This window comes from Heteronotia binoei, chromosome 14, assembly GCF_032191835.1.
Source record: "Heteronotia binoei isolate CCM8104 ecotype False Entrance Well chromosome 14, APGP_CSIRO_Hbin_v1, whole genome shotgun sequence".
NCBI lineage: Eukaryota > Metazoa > Chordata > Lepidosauria > Squamata > Gekkonidae > Heteronotia > Heteronotia binoei.
The window spans coordinates 19,357,122-19,381,844 of NC_083236.1; the positions used below are offsets into that span (position 1 = coordinate 19,357,122).

At 43.6% G+C, this 24,723-nt stretch overlaps 3 protein-coding genes across 5 annotated transcripts in view; 1 reads left to right on the forward strand and 2 right to left on the reverse strand.

The window, feature by feature from the left end:
* Positions 1–4,032: 4,032 nt before the first annotated feature.
* SEC22B (SEC22 homolog B, vesicle trafficking protein) lies at positions 4,033–15,752 on the reverse strand. The gene is made up of 5 exons (XM_060253681.1): positions 15,303–15,752; positions 14,869–14,978; positions 12,561–12,721; positions 9,508–9,654; positions 4,033–5,579 (listed from the first exon to the last, which is right to left on the reverse strand). Exons 1-5 carry the CDS (start codon positions 15,375–15,377, stop codon positions 5,425–5,427), a joined length of 648 nt encoding a protein of 215 aa, XP_060109664.1. The 5' UTR covers positions 15,378–15,752; the 3' UTR covers positions 4,033–5,424.
* Positions 15,753–15,975: 223 nt separating this feature from the next.
* Positions 15,976–24,723, forward strand: part of LOC132582190 (phosphofurin acidic cluster sorting protein 2-like) — a 100,650-nt gene continuing 91,902 nt past the window's right edge. The window contains exon 1 of one of the 2 annotated variants that reach the window (XM_060253693.1): positions 15,976–16,147. In XM_060253693.1, the coding sequence (XP_060109676.1) occupies positions 16,014–16,147 (134 nt within the window). In that variant the 5' untranslated portion in view covers positions 15,976–16,013. The remainder of the gene's footprint in view (positions 16,148–24,723) is intronic. The other variant, XM_060253694.1, reaches the window with a different exon arrangement.
* Positions 21,639–24,723, reverse strand: part of SHISAL1 (shisa like 1) — a 401,371-nt gene continuing 398,286 nt past the window's right edge. For both annotated transcript variants that reach the window (XR_009556180.1, XR_009556179.1), the window contains one exon: positions 21,639–21,648. The gene's annotated coding sequence lies outside the window, so the exon portion shown is untranslated. The remainder of the gene's footprint in view (positions 21,649–24,723) is intronic.

Here is a 24,723-nt window from a genome sequence, read left to right on the forward strand (position 1 = left end):
CTACTTGCGACTTCTTTTCACTGGAGGGACACAGGAAGCTGAAGGATAATACTTTTGCTGGAGGCAACATGCTTGCTAAATGTATTGTGAAGATTAAAGTGATGGGTGAATCCACTTCTAAACATTAATGATTCACAGTTCTTCAAGCTTCTCCTTCCCAGCAGAAAGGCTCAGGAAGTAAAAAAGACTTAGTCATGCAAATATGGTCAGGATGTGGTCAGTTTAGATAGTATTCATTATTACATCTTTTCAATGGCTTCAGTCACAAAGTAGTAAAATATTTAAAGGGAAAAAAATTATGTGTTTTACCCCACTCACTGTGGAGGCACGCAAACAACATAATTTGCTTACATCCATGCAGAAGGGCTACGTGTGTAGAAAACTTGCTGTTTTAAACACAACCCAAAAGCCACTGTTATATCTGACCTTCACTAACTGCCACTAAGTTGCCAAAATTTCTATTGAAGTTTGATGTAACTAGATGCAATTAGAGCATGATCGACGTCTGATGACCTTTGAATGTGAAAGTTCTCTCACCTTAATTATGTTCCGAAAGTCAAAATTTAAAGTGCCTTGTTTAGGGATGTCTTTGAGATAAGGATCTGAAGTGACATATATGAAAGGAACTTTGAACAGAGAACCATGGATTTAGAGCAATTACTCTCTTTTTCAAAGCTGTAACTATGTACTTAAGTTTGAAAACAAATATGTCTATCCTGGACCCACACCTTTAATGCCAGAACATTCACATCTGAACAGTTTTTCTTCCTGTCATGAGGCCAGTGGCCAAGAGAAGTGGTCTTGCACACTGGTTCACCAGATGGGCAACACGTGACACAGGATGTCTGCTTGTATTCGAGAGTGGTAGGCGACTTCTCCTATTTGTGAGGTACATACCCTAAAATACCCATAATACTGGAATGACTAATGCCTACCATAATCTACTAGTTCCACTTGATTCTGATAGCAAGCTCTTTTGAGGCATTACAGTTGCCAGTCAAATCTGTGGCAGCCTCACAAGTCATTTTCATAGAAACTGGATGCACTGTCCATCTGTATTCAAGCATGTTTGATTCCAGAAACAATAATGACTGCATGTGCAATCACAGAAAAGTTCATTGGCTCCTTAAAGGTCAACAACTAGGGTTGCCAGCACTGGGCTGGGAAGTACCTGAAGATTTGGGGGTGGAGCCTGAAGACAGGGTTTGGGGCAAGGAGGGACTTGAATACAACGGAGTGCAATGCCATACAGTCCACCTTCCAAAATGCCCATTTTTTCCAGGTTGGAGATCAGTCATAATGGCAGGAGATCTCCAGCCATCACCTGAAGGTTGACAATCCTACCAACAATTATTTCAGTATTTTTTGAGTCACAACTCACTTCTTCAGATCCAAGGGAGTGAGCTGTGACTCACAAAAAAATGCTAGCCCTTAAGGTATCTCTGGACTTTTGCTTTATTTTGCTACAGACTAACGAGGCTGCCCCTCTGCAATTTACAGGTGCATTTGGCTTTGCCACCCCTCCACAGCTGCTAACTAAAGTTGTTACAGGCACACTTTTAATAGCAGGAAAGAAACTGACATTTTAAGGTAAGACTACTTAATTATTTCTATATTCCTTATGGCAACACAATCCATTGTTTCTCAGTGATTGCCAGACTATCCAGATGTAGATGAATTTACACGTGCATTCAACATTTTGCTCCAAAACTATTTAGAGTTATACAGACACAATGAATTCAATAAATATTTTCTTATTATGTATTTCTGACAAGATTCTTTAGACCATAGGACTAAAGCAGTGATAAGCAGACCAGATTTTTATTGAAGAACTACCAAAAGGAGGTCCCATCTAGCTAACATAACTGATAGAAGTTGTCAGATCTTGAATTTACCTTTCAAAAAGCTTCGTTATAAATGCTGTTATTAATAATGCAGATTTACACAGTACTTTGTAAAAGAGTTGCTTTGTCACAAAAACTTGCATCCCAAATTTCCAGCACTACTAGGTCAGAACTGAAAAGATGCTGTGAATTTTTTTTAAAATACTGATCTGCTTTCACACATGCTGAATTCACTCTGCAACTGGAATTCAGTGTGAAACAAAAAAATCCACAAACAATTGCTAAAGCTCATTATTCAGCATGTGTGAAAGTGCCTATACAGAAAATACTTCAACTTTCCTTAACCAGACAAATTGAGATCCAGGACAGCGTAGTTTCAAGAGAGGAAAAGTGAAGGGGAAAAAAAATCAATGGATCTCTTTGAACCCATGTTGATAAAGGAAGATTTGCAGGCTTCTTTCAAGAGTGGGGTTTTTTGGGGGGGGTGGGGGAGTGGGAAGCAATGACTACAACCTATCTTTTCCAGTGTGATGGCAGATCTTAGGTTAGGTCTGGTGGTTTGTGTTTGTTTAAATAATGGCTAATCTAACCTGTTCTCTAAAAACATAGCCACTACAGGTCGCTGAATGGACTTTTTCCTGAGACTAGGAGTACACATGGCTTTTAAACAAAATTCAAGTCCATTGGTACCTTTAAGACCAACGAAGTTTTAAACAAAATTCAAGTCCATTGGTACCTTTAAGATCAACGAAGTTTTATTCAAGGTATCTGCTTTCATGTGCATGCATGGTTCTTCAGATATCTGAATAAGTGTGCATACACACAAAAGTGTATTTGAAGAAGCGTGCATGCACAGGACAGCGGTTAAGTGCGCAGACTCTTATCTGGGAGAACCGGCTTTGATTCCCCACTCCTTCACTTGCAGGCCTTGGGGTCAGCCATAGCTCTCGTAGTTGTTGTTCTTGAAAGGGCAGCTGCTGCAAGAGTTCTCTCAGCCCCACCTACCTCACAGGGTGTCTGTTGTGGGGGGGGGGGGGGAAGGTAAAGCAGACTGTGACCACTCTTAAGATCCAATTTCTTCTTATTATACCTTAAATAAAACTTTGATGGTCTTAAAGGTGCCACTGGACCTGCAGCTTCAGATCAACATGGCTACCCACCTGAACCTATCATTTTTAAAGCCGTTCTCTTCATCAGAAACTCTGGTTGATGACACCGTTGCTTCAGGCCTGAAATATCTATGTCCTGAAGCTGCACTCCTGCTAATCTTCCTCCTTCACTGCATCTCAGGGACTTCTGGTTTATTGCCTTTTTGTTTTGAAAGACAGCGACCGTAAAACAGAGACAGAGAACAGCCTGATGCCAAGGGCTAGAGAACCTGGGCCTTTCCCTTACCAAAGGTAGAGGCAGAAAGAGCTGTGCTGAGGATGGTTCTCAGTGAAACTCAATGTAGGCTTTTTGCCCAGCACAACAGCCCCAAGCTGTTGGGCAACCGCTGGGGGAGAAAATCCACTTCTTGGGCCATCAACTGCGATACAAACAAAACCTGATTAGATGGGGGTGCTGTGGTGCAAGAGCAGTGAGGTCTTAGCGTGCCAATCTGGCCATGTCACAATGGACTTCTGGGCATGTACTACATTGGAAAAAGTGCGTAACAATCCTTGAGGACTTTTTAATTCCATGCCAGTACACTGTTGATGTTCCATCAGTTTCTGCTGAGATCAGTGGTTTCCAACTTCTTTGAATACGAGTACCTTTTTAAATGTAAAATTACATGGCAGCCCTCTCTGCGATAGTTGTACTATCAGTATCTGTTGACTGAGAAAATATTACATCATGACAAATCAACCTGAAAGTGCTTAGGGCACCTATGAATTCAAGGTGCCCCACTATAACTTCACAGCCCTACTGGCCCCCGGGATGAGAACCACTGGCTTAGATCTCCAATGGGAGACATTAGGAGATTAGGGTCAGTAAACATCAAGAGCATAATTTCACAATTAAACCCCGCCCCCCCCATGCACAATAATCCAAACTATAACAACGGAGACCAGCTGCTATATCAGTAAAGAAAAAACGGCAAGTTGCCATGTGAAGTCTACAGTTCACAACACAGTTTCTTGGTGGCAACAGTATGAAGCACAAATACAGATGGTGGCTTAGGAAATTAGGAATGAGTCCAAGAAAGTGCAAAGATTCACTTTAATGTGCTTTTTTCACCAATAATATTTGAGAACTGTAGCAACCAACTTGCCTCAGAGGTTTCAGTCATTGCTGGGGAACACTTTAATCAAGAAATAGTGTCTGTTGCCTGTCCAGCATTTCGAGTTACATAGAGACTTCTACAAGTCAAATGTTTGGTTGAAACAAAATCTTCCAGGAATTCAGCAGCTATGTGCCAGCTAGACATGAGCTCTCATCCAGACCCCAGGACAAGATCTGTTGTCAAACCATTCAGCCTGCTATCTTGCCTCAGAGATTATAAGAGTACCTGGGAAGGTAGTTGTACTATTTCTCACCTAGGAATACAGCACATTTGCTTTTCAGACTATATGAATGTTTGAAGGCCCTTTGGCTTATTCCCGCAGAATAGCAGCCAATCCTCAAAATGGACTTTACAAAGCTTAGTCTCCACAGAAAATGTCTGGATCATAACTATGACTATTTCTGCTTCACAGATGCAGAAAACAGACTGAGATCCAGGAAACTAATTTCTTTCCCAGGATACGGACTATCAAACTCTCAGTTTAAGACTTGTACCTCTGTGAAAGTTCTGCGAAAGGGAGCCATGTTGGGAATTGTGTGTGTGGGAGGGGCGAGTGGACAAGATTGCCATTCAAAAAAATAAAAAAATAAATAAAAGAAATAGATGATGCTTTAGTAACTGCTCCTAAAATATACAGAGAATGTACCATTCTTGTTAATGTTTTAAAACAGATTTAACTGAAGTGAAAATGGATCATATTCTGAATTTAATTCTATGACAACAATTTGTAACATTTCATTTAGCACTAGATGCAGGCTGTTAAGGCAAAATATCATATCTACTTACTGTATGGGTAAAAGTATGATGAGCCAAGATAGTTCATAGTGAAAATTCAGCACTAAGTGGACAATCTGAAAACTAACACAGTTATTTACATTAAAGATTCAGCCTTCAAACAGACACTGCTGTTCAAGTACCAGGACCCAAATTCTCAATAAAATATGCAGACCGGACCAGGAATGTTCATTAGACTCCTTATGCACTAGGAACAGACTTGTGTACAGGCAAAAGGGATGTACTTACTGCTAGCGGCACTGAATAGCAGTAAACTTGAGTGATCAATACATCCCGATCAACACTACTAATGGGATGGACACAGCTAGCTCTCTCTCAAGTGTATCACTTCTGGAAACAAAAATCTTTAATCTGCATCAGGCTCCAAGATTTTGGAACTGATCCACTGGAGAGGAGCAACAATCTTCACCGTAAGATATACCGACGGTGATTCTAATATATTGTCCTGGGATCTTGGCCTCTTGCAACTATGCACCTGCTATGCTATCCATTTTCCCTTTTGGGTACCTGATCAACTATTTACAGCCACCAGAACCGCACGTAGACAATCAGCATGATAAAAAACACAGCGACAGCCGCGAGCTTGGCATAGGTGGAGCGCATGTTCAGATACTTTGCATCCTGACGATATTTCTTGGACAAACTGGACAGGTTGTTGGCCTTGGAATCTAAAGCTGTTTGAAAAGAAGGAAATAGGAAAGAAAAAAAAAATATAACATCTGAAATTAGTACTTGAATTTATATCCCCTTCATTTCTTCTGAGTATAATGTTTTTTTGCAAATGTTATGCGTGTACTTATATACATTCTGCTGGTTCTGAATGCTGTTGCCAGGTACTTACAAAGGTTGGCTAAAGCAAATGGTGTCCTCCCACCTTGTCCCAGTTACACAGGAGTCCAGCAGCAATGTAAAGACTAACAAAATTTGTTTCAACCTCTGCTTTCATGAGCCAGGGTTCACTTCTTGAGATGCCTGAGGTATACAACCATTTCAGCCTGATTTTATATACAGGGGTGGGGTGTCATGGGTGCTGGAAACCCTGTAGAAGAAACTGTGCCCCTGCCACCTGCACCAGTGCCCCTGCCTCCTACTGGGGAAGATCCAAGCCCCCCTGCCTCGCCCTCTCGGGTGGCTCGTGTGCGTGACCGCCTGCGTCAGGACCTCAGGGATCGGAGGAGGGCGGCACGCTCACGAGCAAGACGCTCCCTGAGCCCTGAGTTCTAAAAGGATCCTGGCCTCTCTAGGAGTGAGGATGCTTGAGTCTCAGCAGGATCCCGGCCGCCCTCTGAGTCAGCAATTAGTCCAAATGGGCAACAGACAGCAGAGGGCTATATAGCTGTGGGCTTTGTGGAAGCAACTAGTCTCTTACCTGACGTGCTAGCATCCACTTCGGCTTCTGACTTTGGCTTCTGGACCCCCTGACTTTGGCTTTGACTTCTGGACCCCCCTGACTATGGCTCCTGGACCTCTGACCTGCGATACCTGGACGGTGATTCGGCGTTGGTGTATTGGACCCTCTTTGCTCCCCAGCTACAGACCTTGGACTGCCCCTGGACTTCGCCTGACCTAGCCTCAGCTCGTGACATGGGGGGGAAGAGATGTTACAAAGAGAAGCCACTCAAAAAGATGCAACTGAAGGAGCAATCCATCCATACGCACCATGAATGTCAGGTGATGCTCTTTAACAGAACCAAAGCAAAGTGTGAACAAAGTCTAACAAAGGATGAAACAGTGGAACAAGATAGCATCTTTAAGAGTGGGATGTGCAATATGTTAGCACCCCAATGAATTAAGAGCCCCAAATCCATAAACCCCAGGGTGTACATTGTCTTGAATTTGTTAATGAACTGTAATTCAGCATTTTCATGTTGCAGCCTACCTGTGAAATTCTTTCAGTGGAGAACCAGATCAGGTTCAAGGTCCTGGTATTAATCTTAACAGCCAGGAAGCTTTGTACCTTTCGGATCACCTCTCCTGGTACATCCCCACGAGAGCCCTGTGCTATGGCAACCAATATCTGCTGAGGATCCCCAGCCCAAGAGATATCCGGCTGTCCTTGGCCGGGGCCAGGGCTTTCTCTGACCTGGCCCCAACCTGGAAGAACTCTGCCAAATTCCATCTGGGCTCTGTGGGGCATATTGCCATCCTGCAGGGCCTGCAAGGAGGAGATGTTCCACCAGGCATGTCCCACATGTAGAGATTTTATCATTTTTATTAGTTTTAACAACAAAAAGATAAAGCAGTACAGAAGATACATAAAAGGGGGAAAGGGGCGTTTACAGAATGGGAAAACAAACAGAAAAAAGTACAAACATATCAATTATAATTCTAACTCCAAATGAACTACCCAGATCATTCTACCTGCAAGTATAAAGATCTCCATATATTTTACCATCTTTTCTTTCATTACAGAAAAGTTATAATAAACTAATAGTAGTAATATGAATCTAAACAATTCTTCTTGAACACAAATAAGTGTATAAAGTTAAGAAAAAAATTTCAAAACCATCTTAGCACCAATTTTGCCTAATTTAGCTTAACCCTATTATAAGCACAAATTAAATTGTTGGTTTAACAAAATCCTTATTAAAACAGGCACATAGAAATCATATCTTTATCTTTAATAAATTACAAAAAAACAGCTTAATAATTTTTCTATCTCAGTCTAAACAGAGGGATGTTGGAAACAAATCTACCAGATTACAAAACCCTTTCTTCTTTAGGATCTCCCATCTTTTTTTAAAATCACATATCTATTCATTATTAATAACTGTATATTTGTTTACCGACAAAAAAGAAAGAAAAATCAGAGTTCAGGAATCCTTCCTCCCAAAATTCAAACACTTTTAGATTCCTTTAACTTCCGTATCCATATTACACCAGAGACAACCCACTTAATGCGACCCAAACATCACACTTTGCCTTTTAAAATCGCATGTCACTTCTTTGTGAGAGTTCCATATCCAGACATTCACAAGAATGAGAAAAGTTCAAAATCCTTCTTCCTGAAAGCTTTCCACATCTTAATTTGCTGGTCGGGATGTACCTTTTCTCTTCTCAATGTGGCCTGCCCTGTCAACAATAACAGGTACCTTTTCTCAATGTGGCCTGCCCCGTCGACAATAAGAGGAAGAATTCCCTCTCCGCATGACTTCACTGAATCTTAATTTCCGATCTTGTTTTACTGCTGCGACATAGGGATCCATTTTGGTTTTCTTTTGTTGGTTTCGGAGCGTAGCACTTTCCCTTTCCAATTCCACGGATGTCAGCCGAATCTCTTTAACACTCAACTCCTGTAGATTTTCAATTTCACTAGCTTTCAGCATAAGAATACCCATTTGCTCTCTAATAAGCTGCATTAATGAGCCAAGATCCTGTTTCAGAGAATTGATATTGGATAAGAAATCTATTTTATAAGACATTTCGCTAGGCAGTGCCATTTTCTCTGACAGCAAACTCAGTCTCTTAATCCAGGTTGAAAAGTAGCTTCAGTGTCCTGTTAAATCCACATTCCACAAGAGCTCCAGCTGAGATTTCAAATGTTATCATTTCAAATACAGTCAGGCGACAGAGACAGATCTCTCTAAAATATATCTCCTTTACGTTCAGATCGTACTGCAGCCTAATGATAGTTTCTTTTGCATATCTCCAATAGTAATCCAGGTCAATTTTAGTATTTGTATTCAATCCAATTTAAATAGTCAGCGATGCTTAAGATTGCTCGTAGAGGCCTCATTTCTCTTCCTTTGAGCTAGCCTCTCGTTGTTATGCAAAATGACCCATTAGCCAGCGGTACTGAAAAATCACTTACATGTCAAGTAGAGTTGCCATATTATGAGTAGAAAGACGCTACATCAAAGGCGTACTGAGAAAAGCAAAAGAAAGAAAGCAGTCGGGCATTCATCTTTTTCTGCTGGTGCGCCAGCTTTCATGGCTGCAGAGCCTCAGGACATGCAGGAAGCACAGAGGCAGCTGCCGCTGAACCCCTAGCTCCACGCAAAAGTCCCATGCCGAAGAAAAACCCCCTCCAAGGCTTTTCTAGGGGGGTGCCACTTCAGTGGCCCCCCTCCAACAGTCAGAATCAGAGGCACTGCAGGAGGATGATCTGCGGATACCTCTGAAGGCAAGATGACGGAGCCCGGAAGTTGCATGTACCACATGTAACTGAAGACAGCTACAGTTTCATCTTGGCACTTCCACTTTTGCTCCCCCTACGAAATAGCACCACCACCATCTTTTTGAGTACTGTAATGTTTTGTTGTTCTATCTGTAATCTATAATTTTGTTGTTAACCACCCTGAGTCTAGCTATTGGGAAGGACGGCCAAAAATCTAAATAAATAAATTTTTAAAAGCAAGTTTTATATACCCTTAATAAATAATCAGCAGTGTGAGATTCAGATTTTTTTCCCAGCATGAAAGAATCTTAAAGTCACAAACATGAATAGTGTGAAACTGTGCTGCCTCTCCTATTAGAGACAGTTACATCACTAAGAGCAGTCTGTCACAGTTGTACACTTGTAGAACATGCAATACTTTGTCATCCCAGGAAAAACAGACAAAAGTTAGAGCACATGGTGTTCTCCCTGCAACCCCCCCATACCTGAAAGTGCCTCGCCTCGCTGTAAGACTTCCTCAATGTTGGCTACCATGATCCTCTGCACATCCTGTAATTCTGTGTTTATGGAGCTCAGGTTTCTTCTTGCACGACTGTCAATATAAAGTTTCTTGGTTTTCTGGATATAAGTGTCTGGAACAAGAGAAAGTTGTTCATTAATGTCCCTCTCCTCTCTTCAAAATGCATGAATAATCCCATCTGCTCACAAACCTGGTCAGCCTCTCCAACATTTCTGCCCCTTCTAGTTCCATGACCTCCCTTTCCACTGCAAGGATATGCTCCGAAGCCTTTGTAGGAAAGGGACCCCTGCTGCTACTGCACCTCTAGCTTCCTCTCCCCAAAGTGCTCAGGCAGACCGAAGCCTCAGCATCCGACCTCACAGATAAAATAGGCTATATTTAAAGAACAAGGAGCACGCAAAAAATAAAAAAAAATTCAGTCAAGCGAGTTTGGTTATTGTGTGTGCATGTGTACATGTCTCCTGGTGTTAAAGAAGGCATCACTTGGTGGCTGGGAAAGAAGATGAACTTGTAGTGTGCCTGCATTCTTCAGAGGTTTGGGGGTGAGGCACTTTTAACATCCAGAAAGTACCACAAATAATGTTGGAGCTTGGCGACACAAAGGGCACAAGCTTCCCAAAATCCTCCAGACCCACCCAGCCTGTGGCACAAGCAAGAGATTCACACCTACAGGAGCTTCTTTTTAAGAAGTACATTTGTCAGCAATTTTTCCCTATCCCTCATCATAGTACAAGTAGGGAAGAGACCGTTTTCATTAAACGATGCCCCCCATTTTCCTGCCCTGTCATCCTGTTTCTTATTAGGCAGGAAATAAATGCTTGCTTGTTATGCACCAGCCTTTCTGTCCAGTGCGCGCCTGGCATGCTCTGAAAACTTCAGGATGGGAAAAGTCTTCTTAGGCAGATCATCTGTGCTGGGGAGATGACTGTATGACTGATGATTACCCACCTCAGGTCCCAGGAGGCTTAGGTGAAAGGTGGGCATACAAATATTGTAACTAAATAACTACACGAGCATCACGATGTCTTGACGCAGAGGAGAAAAGCGCAACCCATCCATCCCACACAAGGGCACAGCCTTGCTGCCACAGTAAGGAATTCTACTCTTCCTTAGGTGCCTCCCTGCTCCTTCAAACCTGAACTTTCATGGACATGGCACAGCCCAACTTGGCTTTCCTGGCACAAACACGTTGTTTCTAAAGATATTCTGAGAAAGGAGGTGCTGGCTACTTCTTCTCTGGAGGACACAGCCTTGCCAACCTCTAGGGACAGTCATAAGGGAAAAGCACTAAGATAAAGGCAGTCCAAGTTGCTCCTCCACTGATGAGTTCAGTGACAGGGATAGACTGAGGCAGCAAGATTCCCTCCCACACAACCTTGACTTGACTCCCCTCTCCATTCATCATTGTGTCAAGTGTCTAAAAAAATTGTGGCACTCAAACTATTCTGGCCTCAAACGACTGTGGGAAAATAGAAGAGAATGTTTCAGATGGAGTCAGTCATCTCATCCCTATAGCACAATAACTTCAGACCTGCTTAAAGTTTCATTCCACATTCGGAAGTTTACTTCCACGTTCTGATCAGGCCTCTTTCAATTGCTGTTTTCTATGGCTGCCTATGCCAGGGGCGTCAAACATTCAGCCCGGGGGCCAAATCAGCCCCCAGGAAGGGCTCCTATCAGGCCCTCTGATAGGCCTTGCAAGGCTTGCTCAATCGCACAGGAGCTACAGAGCAAAACCTTGATTTTCTCTATTGGTTGAGGCTCCTCGCCTCCTGGTCTCCAGGGGAAGGAGAGAAACAGCCAGAGCTTCTTTTGCCCAGTTCCCTGGATCCGATGGGAGAAATACAAAGAAAGCATCTTTAAGACTAACGAGTGCTAATGTTTTAAGGTACACACATGGCCCGGCCCAACAAAGTCTTAATTATGTCAGATCCGGCCCTCATAATAAACGAGTTTGACACCCCTGGCCTATGCAGCTAGCAATTAGCAGTCCAGAATACTCCTGTTGGGGCTGTTGGCCTCCCTGTGCATGTTTACCAAGATACTGGTAATTTTTATTGCTCATCTCTATCTACTGATAGGGCATAGGCTACTTTCCTCTATCTGAACCCTCTTTTCCTTTGCTCGTTCTTCAGGAAGAATTAAAAAAAACTGGAGCTGAAATCTCTTCAGAAGAGCAAGCTGAAACCCTCCACATCTCCTTTCCATCTTGTAGCTGCCAGAGATACCAGGTTAGAATTGTTTTTCATTCCCAGGAATGCTGCAAGAAGAATCAGTCCCTGGAATAGAGCACAGGCCTGAAATCTTTATAGGATCTAATGGGTCTTTTAGATCCTATATGTCAGTCTTTTACCAAGATGCAATTCTGTGGACTAGATTCAATGCAAAGCTGTTTCAGAGACTGCTTTTACTTCTCCAAGATCGGGCAAAACCCAGATATCCACAGGTCAGGATAGTTTATGAAGTAGCTGTGCAAGGATTTTGTGCTCTGAGATTAACTGCAACTTGCTCTGACAATAATCTGGTTAGAAGAAAGAGCCAGTTCTCTTCTCTTGTCTTCTAAAGAGAGAAAACACATCTTTACAAATACTGCTGAGCTTAACAACCATTACAGTGTCAAGCAATGACTAACATGATTTTTGGGGTATTTTGTGTGTGTGTGTGCATCTGAAAGTCATGGCGAGCTCTGGTGACTTACTCCACTGGGGCATGAAGGATATTCAGAGAGGTGGCTGAATAAAGTCTGTCCCCACCTCCTGGCTCTGATAGTCCAAGGAGGTCTCCCATCTAAATACTTGCTAGAGTCAGTCAGCTTCTGAGATCATGCTTGCCTGGGCTATCCAAGTCAGGGCATGCTTGACATGATTGATAGGCAAAAAGCAAAAGTCTTGAACTCATTTGTCTCCATTTCTTTCAGACAGATATAAAACAGTATTAACCAAAGGACATAACGTCTGGGAGAGAAAAGTGGACAACAAAACAACATTTATTGGTCAGTCTCAAAGGAAAAAAGCTCACCAAATTCAATGAACGAATAGGGTCTCGACACTGTGGGCACCTTCTTTCCATGTTGTTCATCAAATTCTGAGTGCAAATCCTCCAGGTAAGCAAAGGCCAGTTTTTTGGGGAAGGCAGCTTCACATAGAACCAGATAACATACTCCTTTCTCAATGATATAACTGCAAGAGAAGAAATAATAAGCTAATGCTGGTCTTTAAACAAATGATTCCAAATACTGTTCACTAAATATTTCTTAAAGAAACAGATTAATTTTTCTTTTCAACAACCGCTATTCCAAGCAATATCATACATCATTTGAGAAGCTCTATTATGTTCCATGCATGGGGGTGGTGTCAAGTCACAGCAAATTTAAGGTGACCCTGTAGAGTTTTCAAGGCAAGAGACATTCAGAAATGGGGGTCCTTGCCTGCGTCTGCGTATTGGTTCTGGCCTTCCTTGGTGGTCTCTCACAAAATATTAACAAGGGATGATTCTGCCTCATTTTCAAGATCTGCTGAGACTGGGACCATCCAGGTCAGGGCACTTTTGTGTATGTCTATACAGTTTTATTTCTTCATTGATTACTCTGCTTATCCTTATACTCTCTTCCTAAATGCTTCTTTAAACATCAACTTGAGAGAAGAGTTTTAGGCTGGATCTAATTGGTTTTGGACAAAAATCTGCCTCATGACTTTAGTTAGGTTAACACAAAATATTCAATTCATTTTTTTCTAAAGTACTGATGTCAAACTGCCATAACCTTACTATTTGACCAAGATCCAGACACAACCATATTCTTGTTATCAAGAAGAGGTGGGTAAACTGTTGTCAGTACATACCTGGGCATCACCATAGCTTCAAATTCTAGCTGCATCATTACTGTCTACTTGCAATGAGATCCTGTAATACCTTCCCAAGCTCACTCTTCACCAGAGAAAGTGGGTGAGCTCTACTGGGACTTTTGTTATTAAAGTTCCTTTTAAGACAAACATCAAGCTAAATTTTCATAAAGAAAAACTGACAACTGCCCAGTGCAATAAATGGGCATTCAGGATTAAGACTCAGGAATTTGATTTTCTTGATAAAGTTAATAATGAAACCTTAGCCCAGAAAAAAAAATGAAATTTGAGCATAATATATTTCCTTTAAATTCCTTTGGAAGCAATGGTACCCACATACCACTTTTCCCATAGCCTAAGGGGATCAACTGTCAGAGCTGGATAAAAAAGAACTATTCATGCCAGATTCAAGATTCACAAACAGTCTGCACTGTCATGAACATTTCAGGTTTCAAACCTGACAGAATTTACATGTGCAGCTGAGCATTGTGGGTCTTTTTAAGTCTATTTTGCTCATTTAGGAAAAGTCTGATGCCTTACAAACACAGAATTCTAAATTACCAAAAGCGTGTGTGTGTGTGTGTGTGTGTGTGTGTGTGTATATATATATATATATATATATATATATATCCAAGAGGGCAGCCACGTTGGTCTGAAGTAGTTGAACAAAGCAGGAGTCAAGTTGCACCTTTAAGACCAACTAAGTTTTATTGAGAATGTAAGCTTTTGTGTGCTTACGTTCTCAATAAAACTTAGTTGGTCTTAAAGGTTCAACTTGACTCCTGCTTTGTTCAAATGCATATCAGTTCACATTTCTTGTTATAGGGACCAATTGTGTGCTTGAACTTACACATTACCAATTTAATATTATTCCCCCCCAACTTTCATATCATATGACAAAACTATACATGCACATATCACCCAACTCCAAGTAGAGAAAACTGAAATATACACAATAAAACATAATTAAATGAAAAAATTCAAAGTTCTTCATTTTCAAAAACAGTAGTTTGGGAATGCTTTGTTATCTTCTTGTTGGTGTGGTATATATGAAGATCTGCCATAAATGTCACTTTGTTGGGCCATAAAATGTAATGCCATAAAAGTAACGGGAGATATAAACCTTATAAAGGACGCAAGCAAACCCAATTAACAATATTATTTTAACTCAAAATACAAGCATGCTTAAAACATCAACCTTCTTACAGTATCTCTTTAAAGTATCTCCCTGATACCCCCACTCCCGCTTTCACTGCCTATTACTCATTACCACTGGGACAGTATACAGGGACATAGTACAGTCTCAGTCATCTAGCAATAAAGATAATGACCAGTTGCTTTCAGACGAGATAAGAGCCCTCTATAGGCTGTATGTTTAGGCTGTCGGCTGCATTCCGTTTCTACCGAAGAATCTTTTCAATCAGGTGTTCTCACCCCGTTCTAAACCATTAAGATTCTATCTTTGCTCACTCCCATGCCCTACTTACTGAAAAGCCATGGCTCCTGCTTCCAAGGTGCACCTGGTCGGAGACTGCTCATTTAGCTTCCGGAACAACTGCTTGGCTTGGCTCTGGTACTGCTGTAAGTCACGGCCTGACTAGAGAAAAACATAACCCCTTAGCGACCTTCTCCACTGGGTGGGTGTGGGTGCCCATAATGGGGGGGGGGAACCCCACTCCAGCTTTGATAAAACATTTAACGGTAGAAACGCCCCCCCCCATGCACAGCAGCCCGCCCCCAGCCCCGCAGAAGAGAGAAAGGGGATCTCCGCCGGACGGCCACTGCGGGAGCGCCCACGGCGGGTGCAGCACTGCCTTAAACGGAGACTGACAGCCTGTGGGCGGGGAAGCAGCGGCCCCCCCTCCAGCACCGCCCCGGCGCTTCCCCCGCTGGGCAGACCCGGGACGAGCGGGCCACCCACCTGCTCGTCCTCCTGCATGGAGGCCGCCAAAGGCAGCCCGTCCGCCACCCGCGCGATCATCGTGAGGAGCACCATCTCGACGTTGCTCCGCAGCCCCCGGGACGGACTGAGGTGGCCGGAAGGGGCGGGCCGAAACCCCAACTTCCTGTCCGTCCTCCGCGGGGCTCGGCTGCCTAGCGATTCCCCGCCTTTTCGTTCCGGGAAGCCTTTCTTCTGTCGCTAAGCGTCCCGCCCGCTTCCGGAGCCTCCCCTGCAGTTGCTCTTTCTGCCTGAGAGGCGTCCAGCTTTCCCTTCCCGCGGGCCGAAGGGCAGGGAAGCGCCGCGCAGCCTGAGGCCACGGTGGCACCGTCGGGGTTTCCAATCCCTGCAGCCTCTCCAGACGGCGGCCGAGTTTTCCGCGCAACGGAGGCAGACCTTGCACGTCCCTGCCCTGTGCCGCATGTCTCCTCCGTGAGGCGCTCCGCTCTTCGCCTTCATCGCGGTCCTGTGCCAATCACGCGGGCGGGAGGCGCGCGAGCCAGCGCACTCACACGTGCTGCCACTGCACGCCCCGAGGAACCCGCCAGCCGTGCAGAGAGCGCGGCGGCCCCGCCTCCCCCGTGACGTCGCACGCCTGGCTCCCTCTCGTCCAATGAGCAGCGGCGGGGCGTTGCCAAGGGCGACGAGCGGCGGCTTCTGCCCGGGGTCTGGCCTGGCTGGCTGTCCGGAGCGATGGCTGCAGCGGCGGAGTCGCCCCGCGGAGGCCCCCTCAGCGGGGCGGGGGCGGCGACCTCGGGCAACCCGGTGCCCATGACTCTCTTTGCGGCCTGGGAAATGGACGGCTCCGGCCCCATCTGCGTCCCTCGGTGAGTCCCTGCCTGGGCGCGGCGGCTCTGGTCCCCCGGGGAGGTATTCCCCGCCCGCCTAGGACAGAAACAAGCGGGCGGTTTCCCTCCCTCCTTCCTTCCTTCCTTCCTTCCTTCCTTCCTTCCTTCCTTCCTTCCTTCCTTCCTTCCTTCCTTGCCGGTGAGCGTCTGGCCCGCTTCGGGAGCCCAGCGGCGCCCGGGTTACCCCTCCTCGTCCCAGCCGGTGCCGCCCGCGGGCCGCCTTGGCTCGAGAACAATGCGCGGAATTCATCCCGACGCGGATTCCTGCGCCCTCAGACTGCGGGCCCTGGAGGTGATCGGACTCGCGGCATGCCGCTCTTGGCGCTTCGTGCAAGAAGAAAGGGGCCCGCCCGCATCCCCCGATCTGCCTGCCGCGCTTGCATGCTTGTGGGTGGGGAAGAACGCCCCTTGCCTCCCCCTCCTCAAGCCTTTCGGTGCATCCATCGGCAACCGCGCACCGGCTGCTGGGGAATATGGATATGCGTGACCAGGGCTGACTCTAGACCGTCTGGCACCCTCGGCAAGGCTAAATTCTGGTGTCCCCCCATGCGCTGATAATGTCACTGAGTCATATGGGGGTGTCCAAGTTGACACCCCCCAAAAGCCAGCGCCCTAGGCAATTTCCTAGTGGCAGGGCTGGCCCTGTGCATGACTTTAGTTCAGATTTTTGCTCTGGGTAGGCTTGTTGGATGCATTCCTGCCTTTTCACTTGTGTGTAGTTGCGGTCAGGAATAACGGCCTTCTGTTCCCTACGGTGAAGGGACCGTGGCTTAGTGGTAGAGCCTTTGCTTTGCTCGCTGAAGGTCCCAGGTTCTCAATCCCTGGTCTCTCCACATGAAAAGAACCAGGCAGTGGGTGATGGGAAAGACCTTTGCCGCTGCCAGTCTGAGTAGACAATACTGCCCTTGATGGACCAAAGATCTGACTTAGTGTAAGGCAGTTTCATAAGTTCATCTATGTAATATATTGGTATTAAATCATTCCTCTGTTAAATGATCTGTTAAGATATGCTTTCCCATTTGCAAGTAATGAGGTGATGTGTTCAAATATGTCTTACCTGAAACCAGGACAGCTAATAGGCTCAAAACTCAAGATGTCTGGTAATGAAATATTGCAGTGAAGGTGCTAAGGTACTCTGTAGATTTTGTGTGTGTGAGAGAACTCCTCGCTGGTCAAGCTGGTATGAGTCCTTTTACAGAAAATGGCTATGCTTTATTGTCAACTATAGGCCAGTTTTTAATCTGAAATTTTGGGACAAGATTATTGAAAGAGTGGTGGCGTTTACAGAACCATCTGATAACACCTCTGCTCTTGACCCTGTTTAATTCTGCCATCAGACCTGGCTTTGGAACAGTGATGGTTTGGGTAGATCTGCTGGACAGTCTTAATTTACAGCTAAGTGTCAAGCATGCATATTTCTAAGCACAATGGTGGGTTCTTAAACAGAAAGGAGACCGTTATTATTCCCCCGCCTCCCTCCCTTTTACTCCAAAAGTTGGGCAAACAGTAATTCCATCTAGCCCAAAGATGTTCTCGCTGCAGCCGGGCTGTGAGGTACCTCTCCCCCACATTCACACAGACAGCTCTTATCAGGTCTGAAAGAAGTGTGAGAACCGGAGATGTTTTTAATAATCTACATTCCTTAGTAGTAACCTAGATACTATGTAGTAACTTTTGAACCCGTGACTCAAAAAGCATCTGTATGTTATTCTTTGAACTAATCCTATATAATAACAGTATAATCATGTATACGTCATTACTTCCAAAGATTCTGTCCTTGGTAAAGCTTCAGAGATTCTACAATAAAGTAACTTTTGATTTCACAACAAAAGACTGATTATTGAGAAATATTGATGCTTGACATTTTGGAAGTAATCTTACTTGGGGACGTAACTGAACTGGAAACTTTCTAACCATATGGCAGAGGGTGCACCAGATAACGGAGAAGCCCCCGACACTCCAGAACAATCGATTGGGGATGGTACTGGCCCTAAGCAACCTCTGTGGCACATATTTAACGCACGGAGAGCAGCAGGGAGAGGGTCTCCACTGCACATACAGCAACTGTTCATCACCCTCAAAGTGTGGGTCCCCCGAAGATCTACTAGCTTGATGGACGAAGCACCTGCTCGGAGAGAGGCGATCCTGGCGTTGCCTTCCCTACATTCGAAGATGGGAGAGGACAGTGACCAGGGCACCTCAGAGGCGAGTGGCGGGAATGATCGGGATGAGAAGGGAGTACCGTGCCCTGACCCAGACCCAGATGAGGAGGAAGAGGAGGATCCGGACCCAGATCCTCGGGAATTCCTCCGAACAGTGAGATTTAAGATGGCGGAAATAGCGAAAGGGTTGCGAGATGAAATGCAAACCAATGCTACGTTCATGGCCCAAGAGGTGAGGAGGCAGTTAGAACAAGCGCTGCAGCCACCGGGCCCGAGAGGGGGACAGCTACCTCCGCCCCCCTCCAGTGTTACAACAACCCATGCTACCGCAGCCATCACCACTGCCACGAGACTACGGGAGAGGCCGCGAGCTGGATGACACTTTTGACAGGGATCGTGAAGAGGTGGGATACTTCTCTATCAATAGTTTTATGTACTATTGGGGAAACACCTTCCCAGATGAATTCAGCAGAGTGGATTATTTAGGCTCGAAGCTGAAAGGAGCGGCCAAATGGTGGTATGTGAGTCTGTACTAGACCAGAAGCCCCAAACTAGACAATGTGGCGGCGTTTTTACAAGCCCTGCTGACCCAGTATGAAGATCCGCTACAGGAGACCCAAGCCCTTACCGCCCTGCGAGACCTGCAACAAGGGTCTAAGGCTGTAAGAGAATACGCGGTCAAATTCTGCGCGAATGCAGCCAAAGTGCGTGGGTGGAATGAGCAGATGAAGATAGAACAATTCCAGAGAGGCCTGAACGCGAAAGTATTGGATCGAGCCCTCCAACAGGCTCGTGCAACTGGCTGGTGAAGTAGAAACTAATATGAAGCGAGTGGCTCTCCAGCGCCAACAGCAGCAAGGGGGGAAGGGGGGACGTGAGTCTCGGCCAGGGGCAAAAGCAGAGGGACGAAAAGCAAACGGGGGGGGGGGATCACCAAGCCAACTACCCCAGACGTTGCTTTCGATGTGGCAACCTAAACCACCTGGCCGCCAATTGCCCCAAATGGCCTCGAGGCCCCCCCCTCCGAAAACCAGCACACCCAAGACGAAAAAAGTGGAAGGGCGAGTGAGGGAGTTGGTGAAAGGCAGCTCAGCGACAGCAACCCCTCTGGAGGAGGCAATTATCGTAGTGGACGAGTTGGGAGAAGACGCCTGGGAAGATGAGCCGGTGGGAAACGGGGACGATCTGCACTGAAGGGTGCTGAGCAGCAGGTCGTGGAATTAATGGCACAATTGAGGATGAGAATAACGGGAACATTATTTTTCATCCCATTGACTTTATTGAACCCTAAACTAAATACCCACTGCCAAGAAATTAGCCCAATTATTCTTTCAACATGTGGTGAAACTACACTCATTCCCGGACAAGTTAATTAGTGACCGGGACGTTCAGTTCGTTGCCAACTTCTGGCTGGAGTTTTGTAAACTAACTGGGATTGAGCAGAGTCTTAGCTCAGCGTATCACCCGCAGACAGATGGACAGACGGAGAGGGTGAACGCTCTGCTGGAGCAATATTTGAGGCGCTTCGTGAATTATCAGCAATCCAATTGGGTAGACCTCCTCCCCTTTGCCGAGCATGGATACAATAACAGTATACACAGTTCCACTAAAACCTCTCCATTTTTGATAGTGAATGGATATGAGGGAAAACAGTTTCCACAACTGCCAGGGGGAGTGAAACCAGAGGTACCGTCCGCTTTTGAACAGTGGTGGGGAAAATTGGGGAAAGCCTGGAACAATATCCAAGAGAATTTGGAGTCAGCAAAAGACTTACAAAAAAATATTATGACAAGCATCATTCTCCCTCTTGGAACTTTTAAAGTGGGAGACACAGTGTTCTTATCGACTAAAAACCTGCCTTTACCACAACCATCTAAAAAACCTGGCATACAAGTTTTTGGGACCCTTTCACATTAAACGTGTGATTAATAAAGTGACTGTGGAACTTGATTTACCAAAATTGTTTAGTAAGATACACCCCATCTTTCATTGCAGTTTACTTCGCCGAGATTCTGGAGCCACACCTTGGCATCCTCGACCCCAAGTTCCAGAACCTATTCCTGTTGGGGATCAGAATCATCATGAAGTGAAGGAGATCTTAGATGCTAAACTGAAGCGGGGTGTTTTATATTTTCTAATTAGATGAAAACATTTCTCGGTAGCCCACGACGAGTGGGTCGAGGGTTCTAATGTCAGAGCGTCTGAGCTGATTAAAAAATTCTATGAGAAACATCCGCAAAACCCCCGAAGAAGATCTTGGGGGGGCAGTATTTCAAGCAGGTATATTTCTAAGCACAATGGTGGGTTCTTAAACAGAAAGGAGACCGTTATTATTCCCCCGCCTCCCTCCCTTTTACTCCAAAGGTTGGGCAAACAGTAATTCCATCTAGCCCAAGGATGTTCTCACTGCAGGCGGGCTGTGAGGTGCCTCTCTCTCACATTCACACAGACAGCTCTTATCAGGTCTGAAAGAAGTGTGAGAAACGGAGATGTTTTTAATAATCTACATTCCTTAGTAGTAACCTAGATACTATGTACTAACCTTTGAACCCCTGACTCAAAAAGCATCTGTATGTTATTCTTTGAACTAATCCTATATAATAACAGTATAATCATGTATACGTCATTACTTCCAAGGATTCTGTCCTTGGTAAAGCTTCAGAGTTTCTACAATAAAGTAACTTTTGATTTCACAATAAAAGACTGATTATTGAGAAATATTGATGCTTGACACCAAGTAAGGATCTCCTGGTGTTCCCCTATGGGCCTATCAGACACTTTGATATGGTTGATCTCTTGCTACTTTTGAAGTAATTAAGATCTGATGTAGGGGTTGAAGGTGTAGCATGGAGGCTACCTGAACCTTTTTTGATTGGTTGAACGAAGAAGGCCACAGTGGGGGGGAGGAATGGGCTGCATAGAATTTGCAGTGGGATTTGCCATAGGCCACTTTGCAGTTATAGTATAGTCTTCCAGAGAAAGCTACATCAGTGCCTCTGTTGTAGTTTCAGCCTGTGGTCCGAGTTATTTATAAATATTTAAATAATTAGATTTCAAAATTGGAGGCCCCATGTCATGTGCATTGCTTTCCTTCAGGGTAAGTAGTTGTTATTGATAGAAAATAGCAATTTAACAACTGGAATCAAGTTTTCCATTTTGTGATTTGTGTTTCTGACCAAGCTGCAAGTTAACTGGTTGCTTAAACAGGGCCAAACTTGGCTCTGTTTGTGCTTACTGCTCCCTCTTTCTCTTCAAGCTCTTTGGCATGCAGAGTGGACTTCTGATGAGGTCTGGAGAAAGTAGAATTGGGTTTCCTCACTTCTCTAAGATTCCACCCAGGTGAGGGTTGGAGAGGGGATGTCTTCATCTGATTTGTAGGGATATCTATGCAGGGACAGTATTTCTTGAGATCTTTGTCCAAAATTTTCTGTAAACAAGGGTTGATAACTGCTTTGCTAAACACAAGGTTGAGAATAAATTCATGTATTTTTTGGTAGATAAGTAGCTGGCGTGAAATGTGGCATTTTATGAGAACATTTTAATCTTACCTTTCTGCATGGCTCTAGGCAGCTTACAATAAAGCTGAGTACAGCCAAAAAAGAGGAGAAAAATACAACCCTACATGGGAAAGGTAACAAAAAAGTTGGAACAAAGAAAAAGTAAAATATATAACTATGCAAGTACTGCAAATGTACAAAAATAGTATATATATTTTAATAGTACAATCGTGAGAGCTAAAATATAATTTAAAAACAACAATCCTGTGATTAAGTATATAAGTACCTAGTCTCAATAAAAAGATAAATGTCTATTTATATGAATACAGGTTAAAAGTTACATAGTGCCTCTGTATGCAAAACCCAATACAAAATGAATTTTGGCAAGAAGCCTTCCTTAGTGGAATAATTCAGACCGAGCACTCCATTAATTAAACAAATATATATATAAAACTAATCATAAACAGACTGGACCTGAAATGAAGGGGAATAGAGAAACATAATTATCTATATGTCTGTTAAGAAACATAATACTTTAAATATTTTGAAATAAATGGAACTGGGATTGCTACCTTACTCAAGCTGAGATGTTCACCCGTGGAGTAAGTGGTGTCAATATTCTTGAGATAAAACATGGGTAACTCATCAAGATGTGAAATATTTCATTTGCCCATGGATTTAAAATACACGTTAGAACATGTAACCGAACAACTACAAATTTACAGCCTCCTAATTATTTTTTTTTAAATGTAGCCTACTGGAAAAACCCTAAATGATACAACATTTACCTTCTTAGGTCCAATCTTCAATGCTCAAAGCTCCAATGGAGTGCTCAGGTACAACTAGAAAAGAATCAGCACCATATGAGTCCACTCCCTGAATATATGGAAAATGTGATGCAACAGGAGAAAGAGAGAAAAAAAATGACACAGAGGTAATCAACTGCACCTGGGAGAGAGAAATTGCATCAGGCTACTTGCACATCTCAATCTAAAAAGCAGCCAAGTCCATCATACATACAGCCAATCAGTTTCTTCATTTAAACCTCTTGGTACCAGAGTATCCAACATGAAGATCCAGAAGGACTGCCTTTTCTTCAGAAGTTGAATCTGTTGTGCAGCTTTTCTATGACCCAGAACTTAAGGTTCTTATCTCTTATGTCCCAAGGATATGTAGTGCTTCACAAACAGAGCCAGTGATCGTTTTTGTCTTATGTAGCTTTCTGTGTTCAGATATTCTCTTCAAGTGATTAGGATGAAAATTATCTCCTGCTAAAAAGAGTTAGCATCCATGGGTTTTCTGAAAACATCAGTATGTAATCAAATACCTTTCCTTTTTACTCAAAACATCTACAAAGTTAATCCCAGATCTGTCATACCATTTCAGATTTACAAATGTGATGTGTAGCATTAATATACTGCACAAACTGGATGAGGAGGTTCTCTGAACTTTTCCAAATGAGGAAAATATCATCCAGATATCTTTTATATAGGATGATGCTGTTTTCCCTAATCATAGAGGGAAGAGTTCACTGTGATCCTCTTGTAGAGATTGGTTTTTATTTAGTTGTCTAAATGCCTTCCGAGGATTGTTGTTTTTAAATGATATTTTGGCACTCGCAACTGTATTATTAAATTATATATTATATTTCATATATTTGTACTATATTAAATATATTTTGTATATTTGCATAGTTATATTTTACTTTTGTCTTTATTTCAATCTTTTGGTTACAGTAGAGTACCAGACAATAAGAATACATATTTATTCCAGAGCCTAATAAAATGCTTTCAGGCTATCCCCCATTAAGTGATCTGAATAAAAGTTGCCTTGCAGACTTTCGAAATATTTTGAGAATAGTACTCCCCTCACTTCCTCAGGGAGCTCATTCTACAAAGCGGGAGCAACCAGAGAACAATTATGTGCCATTGATGCCTGATGGGTTACGTTTAATAAGGAAACAATTAAAGGTAGTATGCCATTAATACTAGTTTCGGGCTCCATCACTATAAAGTTCTTTTTTTCTGAACAAGCATTTTGAAGCTGGAACATTTTGGGAAGTTCTGTTATGCTTTGGTAGGCTTGGGCTGTTTTCCAGTGAAAATAGTTCTTGTATTTCTTGTTTTTCTGTTCTTCCTCCTTCCTCCAGTTTGCAACTGTACAATGACATCAATGTAATAAATGAGGCTGGATTTAAATCAGATTCATTGTCTTTAAAAAAAAAATTCTTAGAGCATCAGTAGCAAGCATACACTTAACTGCTGAAGAAGACGAGGAGCTGGCTGTGTCATGGCCATCCAATCTCATCCTTCCATTAATTCCACCTATAATAAACTGAGAAGCTAAAGATGAACCATTCAAGAAAACCGGCATTATAATACAAGCTTTTAAATATCAGCCTAAAAAGGAACTTCTAAGGAGCAAAGCATAAAAATAGGACAAAGTAATCACCCAGAGAAAAATTCATCCCAGAGCTTGGGAAAATTAAGATTTTTTCCTGTTGTTTATTAATGGCAAACCACCACGTAAAAAGGTCTGCTGTGAAAACGTTGTGAAAGCAGCATCACCCCAGATATCAGCCTAAAAAGGAACTTCTAAGGAGCAAAGCATAAAAATAGGACAAAGTAATCACCCAGAGAAAAATTCATCCCAGAGCTTGGGAAAATTAAGATTTTTTCCTGTTGTTTATTAATGGCAAACCACCACGTAAAAAGGTCTGCTGTGAAAATGTTGTGAAAGCAGCATCACCCCAGATATCAGCCTAAAAAGGAACTTCTAAGGAGCAAAGCATAAAAATAGGACAAAGTAATCACCCAGAGAAAAATTCATCCCAGAGCTTGGGAAAATTAAGATTTTTTCCTGCTGTTTATTAATGGCAAACCACCCCGTAAAAAGG